We start from the raw sequence: 17,048 nt of genomic DNA, 5'->3' as shown, positions 1-17,048 counted from the left end.
GAGTGGCCAGGGAAGGGCTTATCAAAGTAACAAGTATATAACCTATGAAGTCCGTCATGGTAAGAGCCGTAACATCTCAGGCAGAGGAAACAGTATGTTCAAAAGCCCTACAGAGGTGAGATGCAGCTAAAAACAGTACTTAATGGGAAATCCACAGCTAGCTATAAATGATTCCATTAAAAAAGAAGAAATATCGCAAATCAGTTACTTTAAATCTTAAGGAAGTACAAAAAGAAGAGCAAAGGAAACCCAAAGCCAGCAAATGGTAGGAAATAATAAAGATTAGAAAGGAGACAACAGAAATCGAGAATTTAAAACATAGAAGTCCAGTGAAATCAATAATTGGGTCTTTGAAAATATGAACAAATTTTACAAGTTATTAGCGAGAAAGAGAAAATAGAGAAGACTTAATGAAAATCGGTAATGAACGTGGGGATATTACTACTGAATTTACGGAAATAAAAAGGGTTATAAGTGAATACCCTGAACACCAAAAAATTAGGTAGCCCAGATGAAATGGACAAATTTCTAGAAACATACAAACTACTAATTTGACTCAAGAAGAAATACAAAACCTGAGCAGACCTGTAACAAGTAAAGGGATTGAATCGGTAATCAAAAACCTCCCAACAAAGAAAAGCCCAGGACCATATGCCTTCACTGGTGAATTCTCCCAAACATTAAAATAAATAAATAAATAAAAATAACATCAATTTTTCTCAAACTCTGCCAGAAATTAGAAGACAGGATAGCGCTTTGTAACTCATTCTGTGAGGCCAGGATTATCCTAATACCAAAGCCAGACAAAGACATCCAAGAAAACTACAGCCCAGTATCCCTTATGAATATAGACACAAAAATCCTCAATAAAATAAACCAAATCTAGCAGCTTATTAAAAGGATTATGTATGGTGGCCAAGAAAGATTTATCCTAAGAATGCAAAGGTGTTTCAATATGCAAAAAGCAATCAATGGTAATATACCACAATAATACAATGAAGGGGAAAAAAAAACCACATGATCAACTCAGCTAGTGCAGAGAAAGTATTTGGCAAAATCAAACACCCTTTCAAGGTAAAAACACTTAACAAATTAGAGGCCAACGAGAATTTCTTCAGCACAAGGGGCTTCCTCAAGCCCCAAATGATAAAGTGCATTAATGAGAAATCTGTAGCTAATATCATACTCAATGGTGAATATAAAAACCTTTCCCCTAAGACTAGAAACAAAACAAGATTGGCCACTTTCCCTAGTGGTGTTTAATTTAGCCAGAAAAATTAGTCAAGAAAAAGAAATAAAGCCATCCAGATAGGAAAGGAAGAAGTAAAACCATCTTTCTTCGTGGATGACATGATCTTCTATATTAAAAAAAAAAAAAACAAACTTAAAGAATCCACGATAAAAACTATTAGAGCTAATAGTTGCATGACACAAAATCACTATGCAGAAAAATCAGTTGTATTTCTATACACGAGCAAAGAACCATCCAAAAAGAAATTAAAGAAACAATTCCATTTACAGAAGCATGAGAATAATAAAATAACTAGGAATAAGTGTAACCAAGGAGGTACAGCAGTGGTACACTGAAAACTACCAAGCTTGCCTGAAAGAAATTAAAGACGCAGATAGATGGTAAGATTTCCCGTGTTCATATATTGGAAGACTTAATATTTTTAAGTATGACCCAAAGTGATTTACAGAGTCAGTGTAATCCCTATTACAATTTCAATGGCCTTTCTTGCAGAAATGGCGAAGCTGATCCTCAAATCTATCCATCCACACATCTATCTAAAAAAGATCCAGAATTTATAAAGTTTTAACTTGCTTATTTGTGTTTTCTGATTTTCTTTTGCAATGCACACGTGCTGCTAATCATAATAGAAGGATTCTTTAAAAATGAAAATAAATGCAATCACATCCTCTAAAACAGAATAGGCAATCTATGTGGCAGAGCTTTTGATAGGTACGCGAGTTATGCATTCACAGGGGGCTAGCCATTGATTTTTAGAGTTCCCTCATTTAGTCCAGTGGTTTCTAAATGTGGGGGTTGCTAGATGTGTTACTCATGTGATTGTTCTCCCATTTTTTGGCAGAGGCGTTTAGAAGTCCTGTATTTCGACACGGAACGGATAAGAATGGATTCAGCTTGGGTTTCAGTAAAAACATGCGACAAGTTTTTGGTGATGAGAAGAAGTACTGGTTGCTACCCGTTTTTTCAAGGTAGTTTGTTGTGAAAATATTCGGGTTTTAAACCAATGAAAGCAACCCAACAGAAGAACTATAATTCTGCATGGGAATTCCTGTTTTTGTGAAAAGAATTATTTTGTGGTTCACCCTTATATCAGTGTGGAAGTCAGTTAACTCAGCCTCTCCCTTAACAAGCTGTATTGAAGCCAGTGTCTGATAGACCCGTTTTGTCCGTAGCATAACTATGTTCCACTGGCAAACATCACATTGTAATGGTTTCACACTGTGGCCTTTTTTACCGCTCAGTTGTAAGTTTTCGTTTTGATTCTAGTCTAGGTGATGGCTGCTCCTTTCCAACTTGCCTTGTTAATCAGGATCCTGAACAACCATCTACTCCTGCAGGAATGAACTCAACATCGAAAACGTAATCCCGTATTTTTTTTCTATTTTACTTTCAAATAATATATGTTCTCCTCCTGTGTCCTTGGGCTATATATTTCTTGGGGAAAAAAAAATTAAAAACCTAGGATACTTGACCACAATAGTTCCTGCTTGGAATGAGAGAGATAGGAAAGTATGATTGGGGAGAGGTACATAGGGAGCTTTAATTATACTTGTCAAACTCTGTTATTACTCTGGATAAACAGGTGTTAATTCTCCATACATGCTGCTTGACTGAAGTATATTATGATTTTTAAAACGTAGTGCTTGAAAGAAGAGCATATAAGTCCAAATTAGCTCCCCTAGTGATCAGGTGAGCAGACAGGAAACGTGCCCTCGGACCCCCCAGGTCCTTTCTGTGGTGCCTATAACATTATAAAGAGATAAGAAGCACTTCCTTGGATTAGGTTTTTGGAGATCAAATAGAATCCCAGACACCTGCTTGCTAGTGCACCACATTTCCTAATGCTTATTAAAGACCAGTAAACATTATCTGGGCCATTTCAGTGGAAGGGAAAGACAAGGGGCCCTAGAAATTGAGTGTTTGGAGACTTTTGCCCTTGCTTTGTCAAGAATTTGAGGAAGACCTTACGATTTGATTCTAACTTTGCAATTAACTGGCAAAAGGCAAAACTACTTAAACCTTTTAAATGCTATGTATGAATTTTTAAGTTTAAAACACTAACTTTCACATCTTTAAGACAGATTTATTTGAATATGGCCATACCTCTAATTTTTAAGGGGAAGCCAATAGCAAGAGCATAACTGTAATATTCTTAAATTTTAGAGAGTTTCTTCTTTGCTGGAATGCCGCGTACATAACACCTGTGCCTCCGCTCCTGCTGTCTCCATTTCTTATTGATCACAGCACGTCCTCTGGTGGAGCCTGTCATGACCCCACAATTCTTCTTGAGGCAGTGACCCCGGTAGCCGTTCCAAAGCCATTTTAAATTGTCACGAGATGAAACCTGTTTGCCACCCCATCCCCAGCGTGACCTTGGACACAGTAGACTGAACAAGTTAATGAGGAGGCCATTCTGATGTGTTTCCCAGGGACATTCAAAGGCACGGGAGTCTTAGTGAGATGTCCCCTTTGAGTTTGGGCTTGAAAATTTAACAGAGTTATATCTTAATAATTTTCCTTGTATCTTCATGCAGAAAAATATCACTTTAATAGATTATTTAGAATGTTTTCAAGCTTTTATAAAGTTTAGTAGTTTTCAGTAACGTTTTTTACCCTTTAAGTGGTTTTTGTAGTTCAAGAAGATTTGGTTTTCAGAGATGGTGTCTCTCCTTCTACTAAGTGTACCAAAGACCCTTGGAGAAATCCTAAAGCTGGCACTTTTGCCCTGCTAGGTGATCTTGAAGGGGTCAAGTAACCACTATCGACTTCATTTTCCTTTAAATTTTGGGATTGGATTTTGACAGCTAAGTTGTCTTTTACGTAATTCTATAATTCCTCCTTGATGAGCCCATATAAGATTGTTATGGCAAGTGGCTGCCTCTCCTCTCTACTGCAGAGTTTTATGTCTGACTGTCTACTGAACATTCCCACTTAAATGTCTAAAAGTCATCTCCCACTGAACAGGTGCAAAGCGGATATCTTGATTTCCAACCATCAACACCCTTCGGCTTAAATCTGATTCTCCTCCATCCTTCTGGATGTCAGTATACGTGACCCTCATTCTCCCAGGTGCTCAGGCCAGAAACCATGCACCATTCTAGACTCCTCTTTCGTTACCTTGTATTTACTCCGTTTGCACATCCTGTCAGATGCCCCTTCAAAATATGCCAATAATCCGAGTACTTTTTGTCACCCTCAGACTGCTTTCCGGTCCAAGGCATCATTTCTCACATGGATTACTTCCACATCTTCCTTGCTGGTCTTTCTGGTTCCATTTTTGCCCTACTTCAGTCTACTCTCCATTAAGAATCAGATTGTGTCACTCCTGTGCTCAAAACCCTCCCTTGGCTTCCCATCTTAATCAGCATAAATCAAATTAGTGTCCTTACCTTGTCCTGTCTAATCTGGCCCCAGTAGCTCTCTAATGTCATCCCTTACCACCTTCTCATCCCTCACGGTCCTCAGACACACAGATCTTGCTGGTCCCCAAATGTACCTGGCATGTCCCTTATTTATTGTCTTTGTACTTGCCAATTCCTCTTCCTACCCATTTTTTTTTTCCAGCTATCTGAATGCTCTTCGGCCTTTTCTTAATTCACTTCCAGCTCAGGTGCAACTTCACAATACAGGCTCTCTTTGAAAACCCTTTGTAAGATAGGGACCTGCTCCCTCGCTTCCCCTTACTCTCTCTTTTTCTGTTGTCAGCTCTTCCTGTCACCTGACTTATTACATATTCACTTATTTATTATTATTCTTTCTCAGTTACAGTGAAATTTCTGTGCGATCAAAGACTTTATTCCTTGGTGTAATAGGTACTCAATGAATACAGTTGAATGAATGGATCCTTCCTTGCCATTTGTTAGTCTTGTTGGCAGTAATGAGTCTGCAAGGATTCCCTAAACCAGGACCTGGTTACTATGCTAAACCAGGTGTATGGTCCCTTTCCTGAAGAATAATAAAAATTAGAATACAAGAGTTATTTGGCGTTTTTTCATATACATAGGAGACATGCTCTTTACTTTTAAAGATTTATCTCCAGAATTTTAATAAAGGGATGTTAAAGCTGCACAAAATTAAAATATTCTCCAATTTTAGATATGAGGTAATTATTAAGGAGCAAAAGCATATCCTTTAAAAAATATAGTATAGTCAACTCACATATGTGAAATTATTCTTGGAAGAAATGGAACTTTTTTTTCTGAACATGATTATAATTAGTATTTTAGGGTGTTCTAAAACTACACTTATATAGTTTCTATGCCAATATTTTTTTCTGAGTGAAATGTTATTTTTTAATTTTTATTTTTTCATGCCACCCAATAGATTGATATGTAGCATGTGTACTTAAATTTTAAAACTTAAATTCTTCTTTGAAGACTCTTCATTCTCCAAATTAAACAACGTTTGTAAAACCTGATGTTGTCAGATGTTTTCAACATTTTTGCAAGATAGCACTTAAATTTGTTGTTTCAGTTTAAGAGAGGAAGATAGAGATTTCTTTGTTTAAGACTAGTTAGGCCACTTTAGAAACACTAGGCCAATTTTTCTCAAACTTTTATTTCTGCTATCACCTTCATATCTATGTTTTCCATATCCACATACCACATAAAACTAATATTTTTATTTAACATATTTATTTAAATTGGCACTGAAGTTTATTTTTAAATCAAACAGTGCCTCACTGTCATAAATGAAAACTGCAATAAATTGCCATAAATAGAATACAACTTTAAAAAATAAAATTGATAATTAAACACTATTAAATTCTAACTAAAATCCCTCACCTGCTAAAGTCAGAGGCGGAGGCCTGTTCTGTCAAAGATGGAGACGCCAAAGTCAAGGATTGTCCTCTTGTTATATTCGGAAGAATGACGAGACAATGGAAGGGAGAACGGTTTTCTCATTGCGAGTCAGTGCCATTTAATGCCTTATTCCCTGTTCCCCAAATTCCCTTGGGAAGTTGTTTGAATTCTGTACTTTGAGAAACACTCAACATAACGCGATCAAGAATTAACATGATGATTATGATGATGATTAATTATTCTTATTCAGTCCTGAAAACCATCAGTTCCCTGCAAAGCCCTTGAGAGAGTCCCAGAGTCACCTTCTCACGGATTCCCAGTCTTGGACTGAGAACAGCGCAAACCCAGGAAAAGGCAAAGCTGGTAAGGGTGCCCTGATTTGACTGTTTTATTTAATTAAGGTGCTTATTCACCTTTAACAAAAGGTGAAGGTAGTGAAAACAGTCCTATCATATAACCTACAAAATTTTGGAGTTGGATTCCCGTTGTAAATTTAGAATTAATTTTCAGGAACTTTTTTTTGTAAAGGCCTTTGGTTAATGTCTAATGTTAGCTGAAGAAGATCATTTTGTGAAAGATCTACATTGCTTTTATCCCAGTGTAAGAACCAAATATTAACTATTGCCTATTAAATAAAATGATGTAAGTATACTCAAAATGTAAATGTTTAATGGAAAAAGTAATCAACTCAGGCAACAGATTGAAAAACATCCAGTGAAAAAGATCTTAATGTGATTCTTTTACTCTAAGATTTCTATCCAGTTTCAGAATGTCAGAGTAAAGTGATTGCGTGATTGCCATAACTTCAGCTATTATTTCTTCAAATCCCACTCACATTTCTATTGTATTGCTGTTGATTTTAATCTGTGACTGCATCAGTTAGTATTGTTTATTAGCAAAGGGTTTGAAGTTAGACCTGATTTCAGATCTCAATTTTGACACCTAATTGGTGTGTGAGATTTGTAGTTACCTAATCTCTTTTAGACTTAGCTTTCTTTTCTTAAAATGCTACTTATTTCTCAGGGTTGGTGAGGATTAATCAAAGCATGTGATCATGCATGCCAGCATATATGGATGTGTGTGGTGTCCCTTATAATCGAGTATAAAATCATACATGCATGATGAAAGCACCATTAGCCAGAAAATCTTCTCCATTTCTAGTCCTTTCTTCAAACTCTCTCCTAGTGCTGCCAGACTTTGGCTCACTTCACTTTATTTTATTTTTTTTACGTTTATTCATTTTCGAGAGACAGAGACAGAGACAGAGCACAAGTGGGGGAGGGGCAGAGAGAGAGGGAGACCTAGAATCCAAAGCAGGCTCCAGGCTCTGAGCTGTCAGAACACAGCCCAACGTGGGGCTCGAACCCACAAACCATGAGATCATGCGTGACCTGAGCTGAAGTCAGATGCTTAACCAACTGAGCCATCCAGGCACCCTGGCTCACTTCACTTTAAAGTGTTTGTTGTTTTATTTGAAATCTCTTTGGGATTTAGTGATAGTAAAACATGACAGTTCTAACTAAAAATTCTAAGGTCATTATTTAATATACAATCAGTCATATTCTGCTAAAATATAGGCTTTCTTTAAAGAGTTTTGTGCTTAAGGAATAGATAAAGATCCCCATCCTTTGAGTATTCCTGGTTTTGTCTTTCTTCCACCTTCAAACCGGCCATTCCATTTTCCAGTCTGTGGGAAGGGCTAGATATTGCCTAAACAAAAATTGATGACACCTGTTAGCCCTGTGAATCCCTCAGTTTTCTTGGAGGCAAAGAAGTGATGTATAGTCGGGGGTCAATTTTTGGGGGGTGGAAAGACAAAGAGCCCCCTTTCTTTCAGAAGGAATTCATGTTTCCTTGTACAGTTCTGCATTAACATAGAAGGATTTCTTCCTTTTTATACGCTGTTACTTATTTGGCATGTTAGATTAATTTTCTGTTACTTGGATGGATGAATATTTAAAGTCTAAAGGATGATGTAAAAGAAGGAAAAGAAATGTGAGAAGGATGAGGTGAGGGAGGGCTCCAAGATGAGTTTCAGCAGGATGTAGTAGGTAAATGTAGAATTAGGAAGAGTACTTTAAGATGACCTGAGAAGTGCCCAATGCAATGTTATCTTTGATGTTTTTGTTCCTGCCCACCCCCACCCCCCGCCCACTTCCTCAGGTGTATATCTCTTTTTAAAGTGCTATTTTTGCGGGGCCTCTGAGTGGCTCAGTCAAAACATCTGACTTTGGCCCAGGTCATGATCTCACGGCCTGTAAGTTTGAGCCCCACATCAGCTCTGTGCCGACAGCTCGGACCCTGGAGCCTGCTTCTGATTCTGTGTCTCCCTCTCTCTCTGTCCCGCCCCCATTCATGCTCTGTCTCTGTCTCAAAAATAAATAAACATTAAAGTGCTATTTTTGTGACACTCTGGGCGGTCAACACTGTATCGTGTGTGTGTGTGTGTGTGTGTGTGTGTGTGTGTGTGTGTGTGTGTGTGTTTCTGTATGATCATCTTACAAACCTGTACTGCATGCAAGGCACCTTTGGAAGCATATGGAGGGGATCAGGGATGAAAAAACTAGTCTCTATTCAAAAGCAACCCCCCCCAAAACAAAATGCTAATTTATGTTCTTTCTTGAAGGTATGAGCAATCCTGCATTAACCATGGAGAATGAGACTTAACTCTTCAAACAAAATAAATTCATACTTTATGAAAGTAAGATACGTTTTTTTCTTAATTGTTATGCTTTGTATTTTTAACAATTTTCCAGTTCTCTTAGGGCAAATAGTTCCCATAAATGTTATTATTTATTTTTGAGTGATTGAAATTTGAAGATGTTTTAATTAACCCTTAGGATCCCATCGTGTATCATGTTGGAGACCTGTGCAGGTGGACCTAGCTTTGGTATTAGCCTGTATGTAGGGTAACTTGACAAATAATTGGAGTAAGTTGATGAATGAAATTCATTTTTATAGCAATGCACTAAATGGCAAGGATTACTCCTAAAATATTGAACTTTACTTGGCACTTATCTTGTCAGATGATAGGATCCTGGAGTTTTTTATTTTCTTCTATCCTTCCAGATTACAGCAGTTATATCCTTGACCATCTGTCAGTAGAATCCCACTGGGTCTTAGTACAAGACAATTATATCTTGTTAGTTCAAACCTCTAGCATCCTAATTTTGGGTTACAGTAGCACGCCATGGCATGTGTTACCCTTAAAGTAATAAGTGTTCCAAATCATTTTCTTTAAACCATAATTTTTTTTAAATCTGTTGTTCTAAATCAGTTTCTTTAAAAGGTAATTTCTTTATAAGCCAGGCTGCAATTAATACAATAAAGAGCAGCTTTGGAACAAAGCTATAATCATCTAAACAAAATAAAAATTGTATGTGCTGTTATAATAAACACAGTATAGAGTTGAACAGTAAAGTTATCAAGACAAATCTCTATTTATAAAACTGCAATCTAGAATCCTGAAGTCTAAAAACAATCAAGAGAATGGAATCTAAAACACAAAATCATTTGTGTCGAAGTATTTCATGGATATCTGGGTTGTTTTCTTTGGTTTTTGACCCATTTTAATCCTCTAAATCTGTTTTCTTTCTTTCTTTTTTTTTTTAAATCTGTTTCTTTCTTTCTTTGGTTTTGGTTTTGATAAGTAGCTATGTACTAACAGCAAAAAACTGATCTGGGAATTTGCCAGTTGACTAATGTTTTGGTTTTGGATGACTGTGGATGATCTTATAGTAGATCAGATTCATCATAACTATGGTTAGGATAGTGAAAATTTCATCTTAACTTGGCTAAATGGCAGAAAGACAATATTAAATTTCTAGAAGTAATTCTTTTTGAATTTTTTTTAATGTTTATTTTTGAGAGAGATAGAGACAGAGCGTGAATGGGGAACGGGCACAGAAAGAGGGAGACACATCATCCAAAGCAGGCTCCAGGCTTTGAGCTGTCAGCACAGAGCCCGACACAGGGCTTAAACTCATGAGCTGTGAGATCATGATCTGAGCCAAAGTCAGACGCTTAACCAACTGAGCCACCCAGGTGCCTCTCTAGAGGGAATTCTTAAAATGTAACAGAATACACAAGAATTGAATTACTAAGTAATACTACAAATAAAATATTATACTAGTTCTGTAAAGCATATAAAGTTTCACAGGGTGTTTTTTCAGTATTTTGAACCATTAGTTCTAATTACCATTTTTTTGTGAGGTCATATGTGTTAAATGTTCTATATATTGACATAACCAGGGACATTTAAATGTGTCTTTAGAAATTGAATTTTCCCAAAGTAGCTAATATTCCAAATTGTTTTTAAAATATTTAAAAAATAGTTTTTCCTGCTTTACATCTCAGACTTGCAATTTGTTCAGCGCACATGATATTGATAGGCTTAATTTAATTATATTCTGAATGATATTTTCATCTCTTCTCTTTTTGAAGTACATTAATAAATTATTTGTGGGCTTTTTATAAAATATTTATTAGTTCATACTTTGCAGATCGTTATGTCCCTAGACCCATAGTAGCACTGATGTGTAAGTAAAATTTAGCCTTTTCAACCTTCCCTCTTATACAAAGAAAAAATGCTGTGCTTCAGGTGCAGTGAAGCATCTGACTCTTGATCTCAGCTCAGGTTAGGATCTCACATGTGGTTTCGAGCCCTGCATTGGGCACCCTGCTGACAGGGTGGAGCCTGCTTGAGATCCTTTCTCTCTCCCTCTCTCTCTCTGCCCCTCCCCCACTCGCTTGCTCGCTCTCTACCTCAAATATAAATAAACTTAAAAAAATAAATGCTGTGCTTCTATGCACATGAAGTTTCAAAATGATTTTCCTACATCCCCATCCAGCTTAGCTGGCACTTCTAAACTCCTCCTGGCTTCAGACAAATGCAGAACTAGCAGTCCTGCCGCTGGCATTGGGGCCCCAAACCTTACCCTGGACCTACTGAATCAGACTCTGCATTTTCTGCATTTTAACAAGATCCTCTGGCCTTGTATATGCATATTATACCTTGAGAAGGACAGATGTAGAGGTCTGAATTCAAGAACACATCTGAGCTTTCCAGCACAGAAAACATGGAATTCTGAGCAGGGAATGTTACTCAACAAACATTGAATGAATTGTTTTTGTTTTTGCTTTTTTTTTGTAGTTAACACAATAATTTCATGATTTCTGTTTCATTTCAAGGTATCAGTGCTGCAGGTGGATGGCAGAGGCTTCCCACAGGAAGGCACCACGGGCCCGTGGTTCCCATTTCTTCTTGGCTGGATATGCAGAATATGAATTGGTTAGTTCTCTCCAAGCCGTTGCTTAAAATATAACACATTTTTAAAAAAACCAGTATAGAGATTGTTTCAACTAACACAAATTCCTGTTAAATATTAAAAGTAATTATGGTTTATGAATCAAGGACAAAAATATCTTCTATCATAAAAACTTGGAATAAATTCATGGGCTTATTTTCACCCAAATATTTGGGTTGTACAATGTATACACATAAAAAGCCCATTAATCATCTGACTTTTCTGATTCAGAAAATTGAGACTATTAAGATTCTGAAGTTTAAAAGATTTCAAATTACGGTATAATGAGAGCTTTATTCATAAAACCTGTTAGTTACCTGTGAGGTGGAGGGAGCCTGTCAGACTTGTTTCTTCCCTCTGCTGTAAATCTGGCCCCAGACTGAGTGAACTCTAATGACTATGAATTCATTGCAAATTTTAATTGGCCCACACTTGAAAACTGCCATCATTTTTTGCCAGACTTTAATTCTAGCCTTTGTTCCCTGCTGGAAAAGAAGTGTGATCATTGATTGAAGACTGAGCTCACTGATAAGCAACTAGCTGGCAAATTTTTTGTCACAACTAACACATTTCTATTACATCCAAGATACATTTTTCATCTCTCCCAATCTTCTTAAACCGGGGGAAAATCTATATAAAAACAATTATGGTTGGTTTATTATGTTCTTTTGCCAGTATGGCTTTTTTGAAAATCTGTTTTTTAGGTTATTTGTTCTACTGAACAGAGCAAACGTATTGAATTTGTTAAGCATCGCCAATGGGCCAATAGATTAATCCTCCATTGGTATCTATATTTTTTCCGTGTCCCCTCTCATCAAAAGTATGACACTTAACTTTATAGTTCTTCAAATACTTAAGACTAAATTATGCAAATCATTAAAACAAATCGTATACTTTCAGAAATTTAGTTCAACCTGAACTAAATGGCGTGCTGTTTGGAAATTGAGTTTAAGGTAAACTAATGTGGTGTGTTTGTTAATGCCAAAACGTTCGGCTTCGGTAAATATACTAGGAAGCTCTTGTGCCTTGTACGCACTATTTGAAAAAGTTTTATTCTTTTTTTGAGTGGAGTGTAAGTTTTGTAAATGTTAGAGATTAGAATAAGCTTAAACAGTTTTTGGTACTGATTTTGAGAATTTAAAGCAGATTATCTTTTAAAACGTACACAGTTAAGGAACCAGTATTTAATCAAAGAGACAATGGTATTACACTTTTCAAAATCTGAGTTAGACAAAAATGCAACACTGAAGAGACCAGGAGACTGGAGGATAATGGAGTAGAAAGATCCTTGCAATTACTTGTTCTTTCTAAAAATATAAAGCTTACATTTTAATGAGTTTATGAAAGAACCAATGTCAGCCAAGTCCATTTAAAGATCATTTGAGTGCAATTCTTTGAACAACAGGGATACTCTTTCCGATTTTTTTTTTTTTTAAACCTGAAGACTTTGATCTGACAATCCGTTTCAGGAAATCTCAGAAGATATGATGCATTTTTACTTGTTACTTTTAAAGCATTTTTTGGTCATCATTTTTTATTACCTGAAGTGCCAGGTTGGAACCTATAGCTACTGCTACGAGTCTTAAGGGCAACAGCATCACGTGATGTATTACGAAATATATGCAGCCAGGTTTTTTCAAAGCACAGTACTATAGCCATTTTTGTGGACAGGATTTTGTGAGGTGTTCCTTCTTGTCAAAATAGAAGCTAAGAAAAAAAGTGGGGTTTTTATTCTTTCCCTTGCGAGAGTACTGTTAAATTTTCCCCCTTTAGGTCTTTTGTGTAATTATTGATATACCTGATGAGTTGATACACAGTAGAATCATTCGAAAAAAATTTTTACGAATAAATTTTTTTCCATTAAGTTGCATTGGTTCCCTTTTTGTTTTCATTCAGTGAATAATCTTTCAAGGGTTTTGTTTTTAATCTAGGTGGTTAGAATTTTTAGAGATGATGGCATATCTCATTAGATATGCAGTATAAAGTTTACCTGAGTGAATAAAGCATCAGATAGACCTGCATTTTTGTACATATTTATAAAATGTACCTTAAAAACATTTTAAACATTTTGCTTTAAAAACTTTAATTGCTCAACTGAAACTTGAAGACACTTACACTTCCACTGTCCCGATAGTCCACTTAACTGATAATTTTGATTTTTTCCTGTTTTTAGAAATTCTACCATAGAGAGAAAATTTTTAAGAATTTTTTTAAATATTGTGCAAATACTTCATATACTTTAGTTAACTATTTGCCATTGTGCAGTGAAGAGGGTTTGTTTTTTAAAGACAAAACTTTGTTGCATCTAAATACAATGATGAGCCATTCAAGGCAGTGCTTACCCATGAATTCCCTCCTGTTCTACCATAATAAAGTCTGGTTGATCACCGTTATTAGCGGTCTATATGAAATTGCCTTTGCATTGACAATCGAAATTGCTTTCAAGATACACTTTTCCTAGTGGTCTACCAGAGCTATTACAGACAAAATTGGTCTACAACCTGGCCATAACAAAGCTCTTTTTTTGAGGAGAGGTGGATGACAGGATGAGATCATGATCTCTTAGTAAAATGATTCTGAGGACAATTAGAAACAGACTGTAAAACTTGAGTACGGTGCGTTCAACAGTTAAGTACGGGAAACACGACATATGTTGGACAAAAACTACCCTCTCTAGAGAAATCACAGGATTTATAAAACATGTTCTTAAAAAATGAAGGTAGTCATCGTGTGATTCATGCTTCAAGGAAACAACCTGTGAAAAAATTGTTACTCCCTTCCATTATAAACCAGCAGATTTCCCCTCTTTTGAAATACATCTGTCCCCCGGTGTGATGTTCAGTGTATTTCCATCCTCAAAAAAAAGAGGATGTACCTACAAGGATGTCTTACCATAATACACTCCAGGTCACTAAGAGCTCATCCTTTAATTGTTCTTACACCAACAAAAAATTCAAATGTGACCATTTGGGCAAGAGACAACTGCAGATCGTTTGCAGCTTTTTCTCACGGCAGGAACGTGACCGCGAAAACAAAACCGGGGACCGTGCCCAGAGAGATCTTTGATGTTCTTGTTTGCAACCAGTATTTCGTATTTGTCAGCTTACAGGTGGGGGGGAAATGTCTGTTAAGATGATTCATCTTTTGAGTGGACTTATTTCTGAGTACCAGGGAAACCAAAGGGGGCCTCTTGATAAGTGATTTTAAGCTCTGGCTTGTGCTGTGTGAAGGAGCTCCTCGGTACTCGGAAAGGACGGGACTATTTTATGATTTATTAAAAACTATCATTTATGTTGCATCTTCCAGGGAAGGTTTTCCAGTGTAAGGAGCTCTCCTGACCTGAATTTGTTAATACTTAATAGTTCTTGTTTGACAGATAAAGGTGCTTCATTAAAATGAGAAAAAAATTAATGCTACAAAGAATTCTGTTGATGCTGAATTAAAACTGTTGTCACAGAAAGTTTCAGTTCTTCTGTTTTTTATTCAACTATGAAAGCGAGGCTGTTGTCACAGGTGGAGTTCCTGTCTTTTTCTGTCAGTAAGGAGAGCCCCCTAAGGTCTGGTATTAAAAGCATCTTAAATGACTTAACCATTTACTGTGAAAGGCGATTATTAGTAAAAATCAACTTTAATTACACACTCATCTTAGTGTAACATGCATATGTGTTTTAAAATTCTTTAAAAAATTTACTGAGGCAAGGAGAGGATATGGATGAGCCCTAGAACGGCTATAATCACCTGGAGGAGAGTCTCTCTACATACGTATAGCTCAACTATGATTTTTTAGTTTACTCTCTTTCCACAGGGTCTTTGCGCTGGTCTGAGACACCAGCTGACAGTGTTTATTCTTGTTTAGAAGAAAAGGAAACAAAGGCGCATGACAGAAGTGAAATGGGTGCCTGTCAAACCACAATGCTTTACGTTTTCTCACAGGGTCTCAAGTTTGACCAACTAAACCTTTTCCTGTTTCCTGCAGATTTTTACGTATTTCACAGTTACTGTCACATCTTAAATTTCAGGTTGCACCAACTTAGTGGTTTCCCAACTTCCTTGAAAACAGTCTCACCTGTATTTCCACACAGGCTACTAAAAGAAACAAATTTTTTGGTCACATCAAACTTAGCATTGATTTCTCAAATGAAGAATAATAGCCGGTAAAGTACTAGAACATCTGACCTAAGAGCCGAAAAAAATATCAAAATCATTCGTCATTTTATAAGTAACTGTTGATGTTGTGCCCGGTGTCCTCACTCTTCATCCAACTGTTTTTCCCAAAGGCTAAGTCTGTGAATTTTCTCTAGACACATTTCTTTGGGTTACTGCCTTCAAAAAATAATAGCTTTGTTTGACTAACAACTGGGCCAGTCATAAACATACTTTGGGTATAGCCTCATTTTCATTTCTTACTTTTGTGAAGAAATCATGATGTGGTGAACTATTCCATTTTACAATTTCTTTTTTTTTTTTTTAATTTTTTTTTTCAACGTTTATTTATTTTTGGGACAGAGAGAGACAGAGCATGAATGGGGGAGGGACAGAGAGAGAGGGAGACACAGAATCGCAAACAGGCTCCAGGCTCTGAGCCATCAGCCCAGAGCCCGACGCGGGGCTCGAACCCACGGACCGCGAGATCGTGACCTGAGCTGAAGTCGGACACCCAACCGACTGCGCCACCCAGGCGCCCCCCATTTTACAATTTCTAATTCTGTTGCTTCCCCAGTAGTTGGGTGTGTTGTGATGAGTACTTGGTGTGGTTTTCTCAACATATATTGTATTTTTCAGCATAGTTACAGTGTCGTTGCATAATAAACAGTATTTTCCCATATAACGAGGTAAAAGAATCCACACTCCAGTGTGCCTTCTAGGCACATCATTCAAAGTGCAATTTTCTTGTTGTGACATGATGGTTATGAACGGGTAAGAGAGGAAATAATAAACTGTTGTTGTACAGATATACAAGGCACGTCGGATCTCCATCAGCTTACCAAGAAGGAATGTGAAATGATGAGAATGCCATAAGCGGTTTCTGTAGCAGCTACTCAACCTTCCCACTGTAGTGCACAAGTAGCCATAGACAGTGCAGAAGTGATGAGTCTGGCTGCATTCTGATAAAACTATTTATGGACACTAAAATTTGAACTTCATGTAATTTTCACAGGTCAGTAAGTATTAATCTTTTGATTTTTTTCCAACCGTTTTAAAACTGTAAAAACCATTCTCGTCTCACTGGCCATAGAAACACAGGCAGCAGGCTGGTTTGGGCCTGTAGGCCAGTTTGCTGACCTGCCCCAACAGAATTTAACACAATGGGGAATCTAGAATTAACAGCTCAGGAACATTACAAAACTATCAGCCAAATATCTTATATCCAAGAGCTAGATTTAGTAAAGATCATAATGTTCCTCTTACAGAAGTTATAAAATATCATTGCCTCTTGAGACAATAAACAAAATTGACACAGACTCTGAAATTCAGCAACTATGTCGCTATTCAAAAGGGAATCTTTGTAATTCCTATTTTTTTTTTAAAGAGGTGAAGATCAAAATAAGAGGAAACCAATCAGATTATCGGCTATATTGTGTCAGCTTTAAAAAGAAGCCACAGTAAATCATACCAAATGTACTCTTTCAGAATAAGAGTAAATGCATTCTTGGAAAGGAGATAAATATGAATTTTAACATCTAGTTG

At 36.7% G+C, this 17,048-nt stretch overlaps 1 protein-coding gene across 2 annotated transcripts in view; it reads left to right on the top strand.

Annotated features, from left to right (window-relative positions):
- The window catches only part of ZDHHC2 (zinc finger DHHC-type palmitoyltransferase 2), a 69,173-nt gene extending 55,420 nt beyond the window's left edge, over nucleotides 1-13,753 (top strand). For both annotated transcript variants that reach the window (XM_023252406.2, XM_003984627.6), the window contains exons 9-13: nucleotides 2,094-2,220; nucleotides 2,519-2,611; nucleotides 6,305-6,417; nucleotides 8,681-8,755; nucleotides 11,245-13,753. In XM_023252406.2, the coding sequence (XP_023108174.1) occupies nucleotides 2,094-2,220; nucleotides 2,519-2,611; nucleotides 6,305-6,417; nucleotides 8,681-8,721 (374 nt within the window). In that variant the 3' untranslated portion in view covers nucleotides 8,722-8,755; nucleotides 11,245-13,753. The remainder of the gene's footprint in view (nucleotides 1-2,093; nucleotides 2,221-2,518; nucleotides 2,612-6,304; nucleotides 6,418-8,680; nucleotides 8,756-11,244) is intronic.
- The last annotated feature ends 3,295 nt before the right edge of the window (nucleotides 13,754-17,048 follow it).

This window comes from Felis catus, chromosome B1, assembly GCF_018350175.1.
Source record: "Felis catus isolate Fca126 chromosome B1, F.catus_Fca126_mat1.0, whole genome shotgun sequence".
Lineage (NCBI taxonomy): Eukaryota > Metazoa > Chordata > Mammalia > Carnivora > Felidae > Felis > Felis catus.
The sequence above is the reverse complement of the archived record's forward strand: the minus strand, read 5'-3'. Positions and strand labels throughout refer to the sequence as shown.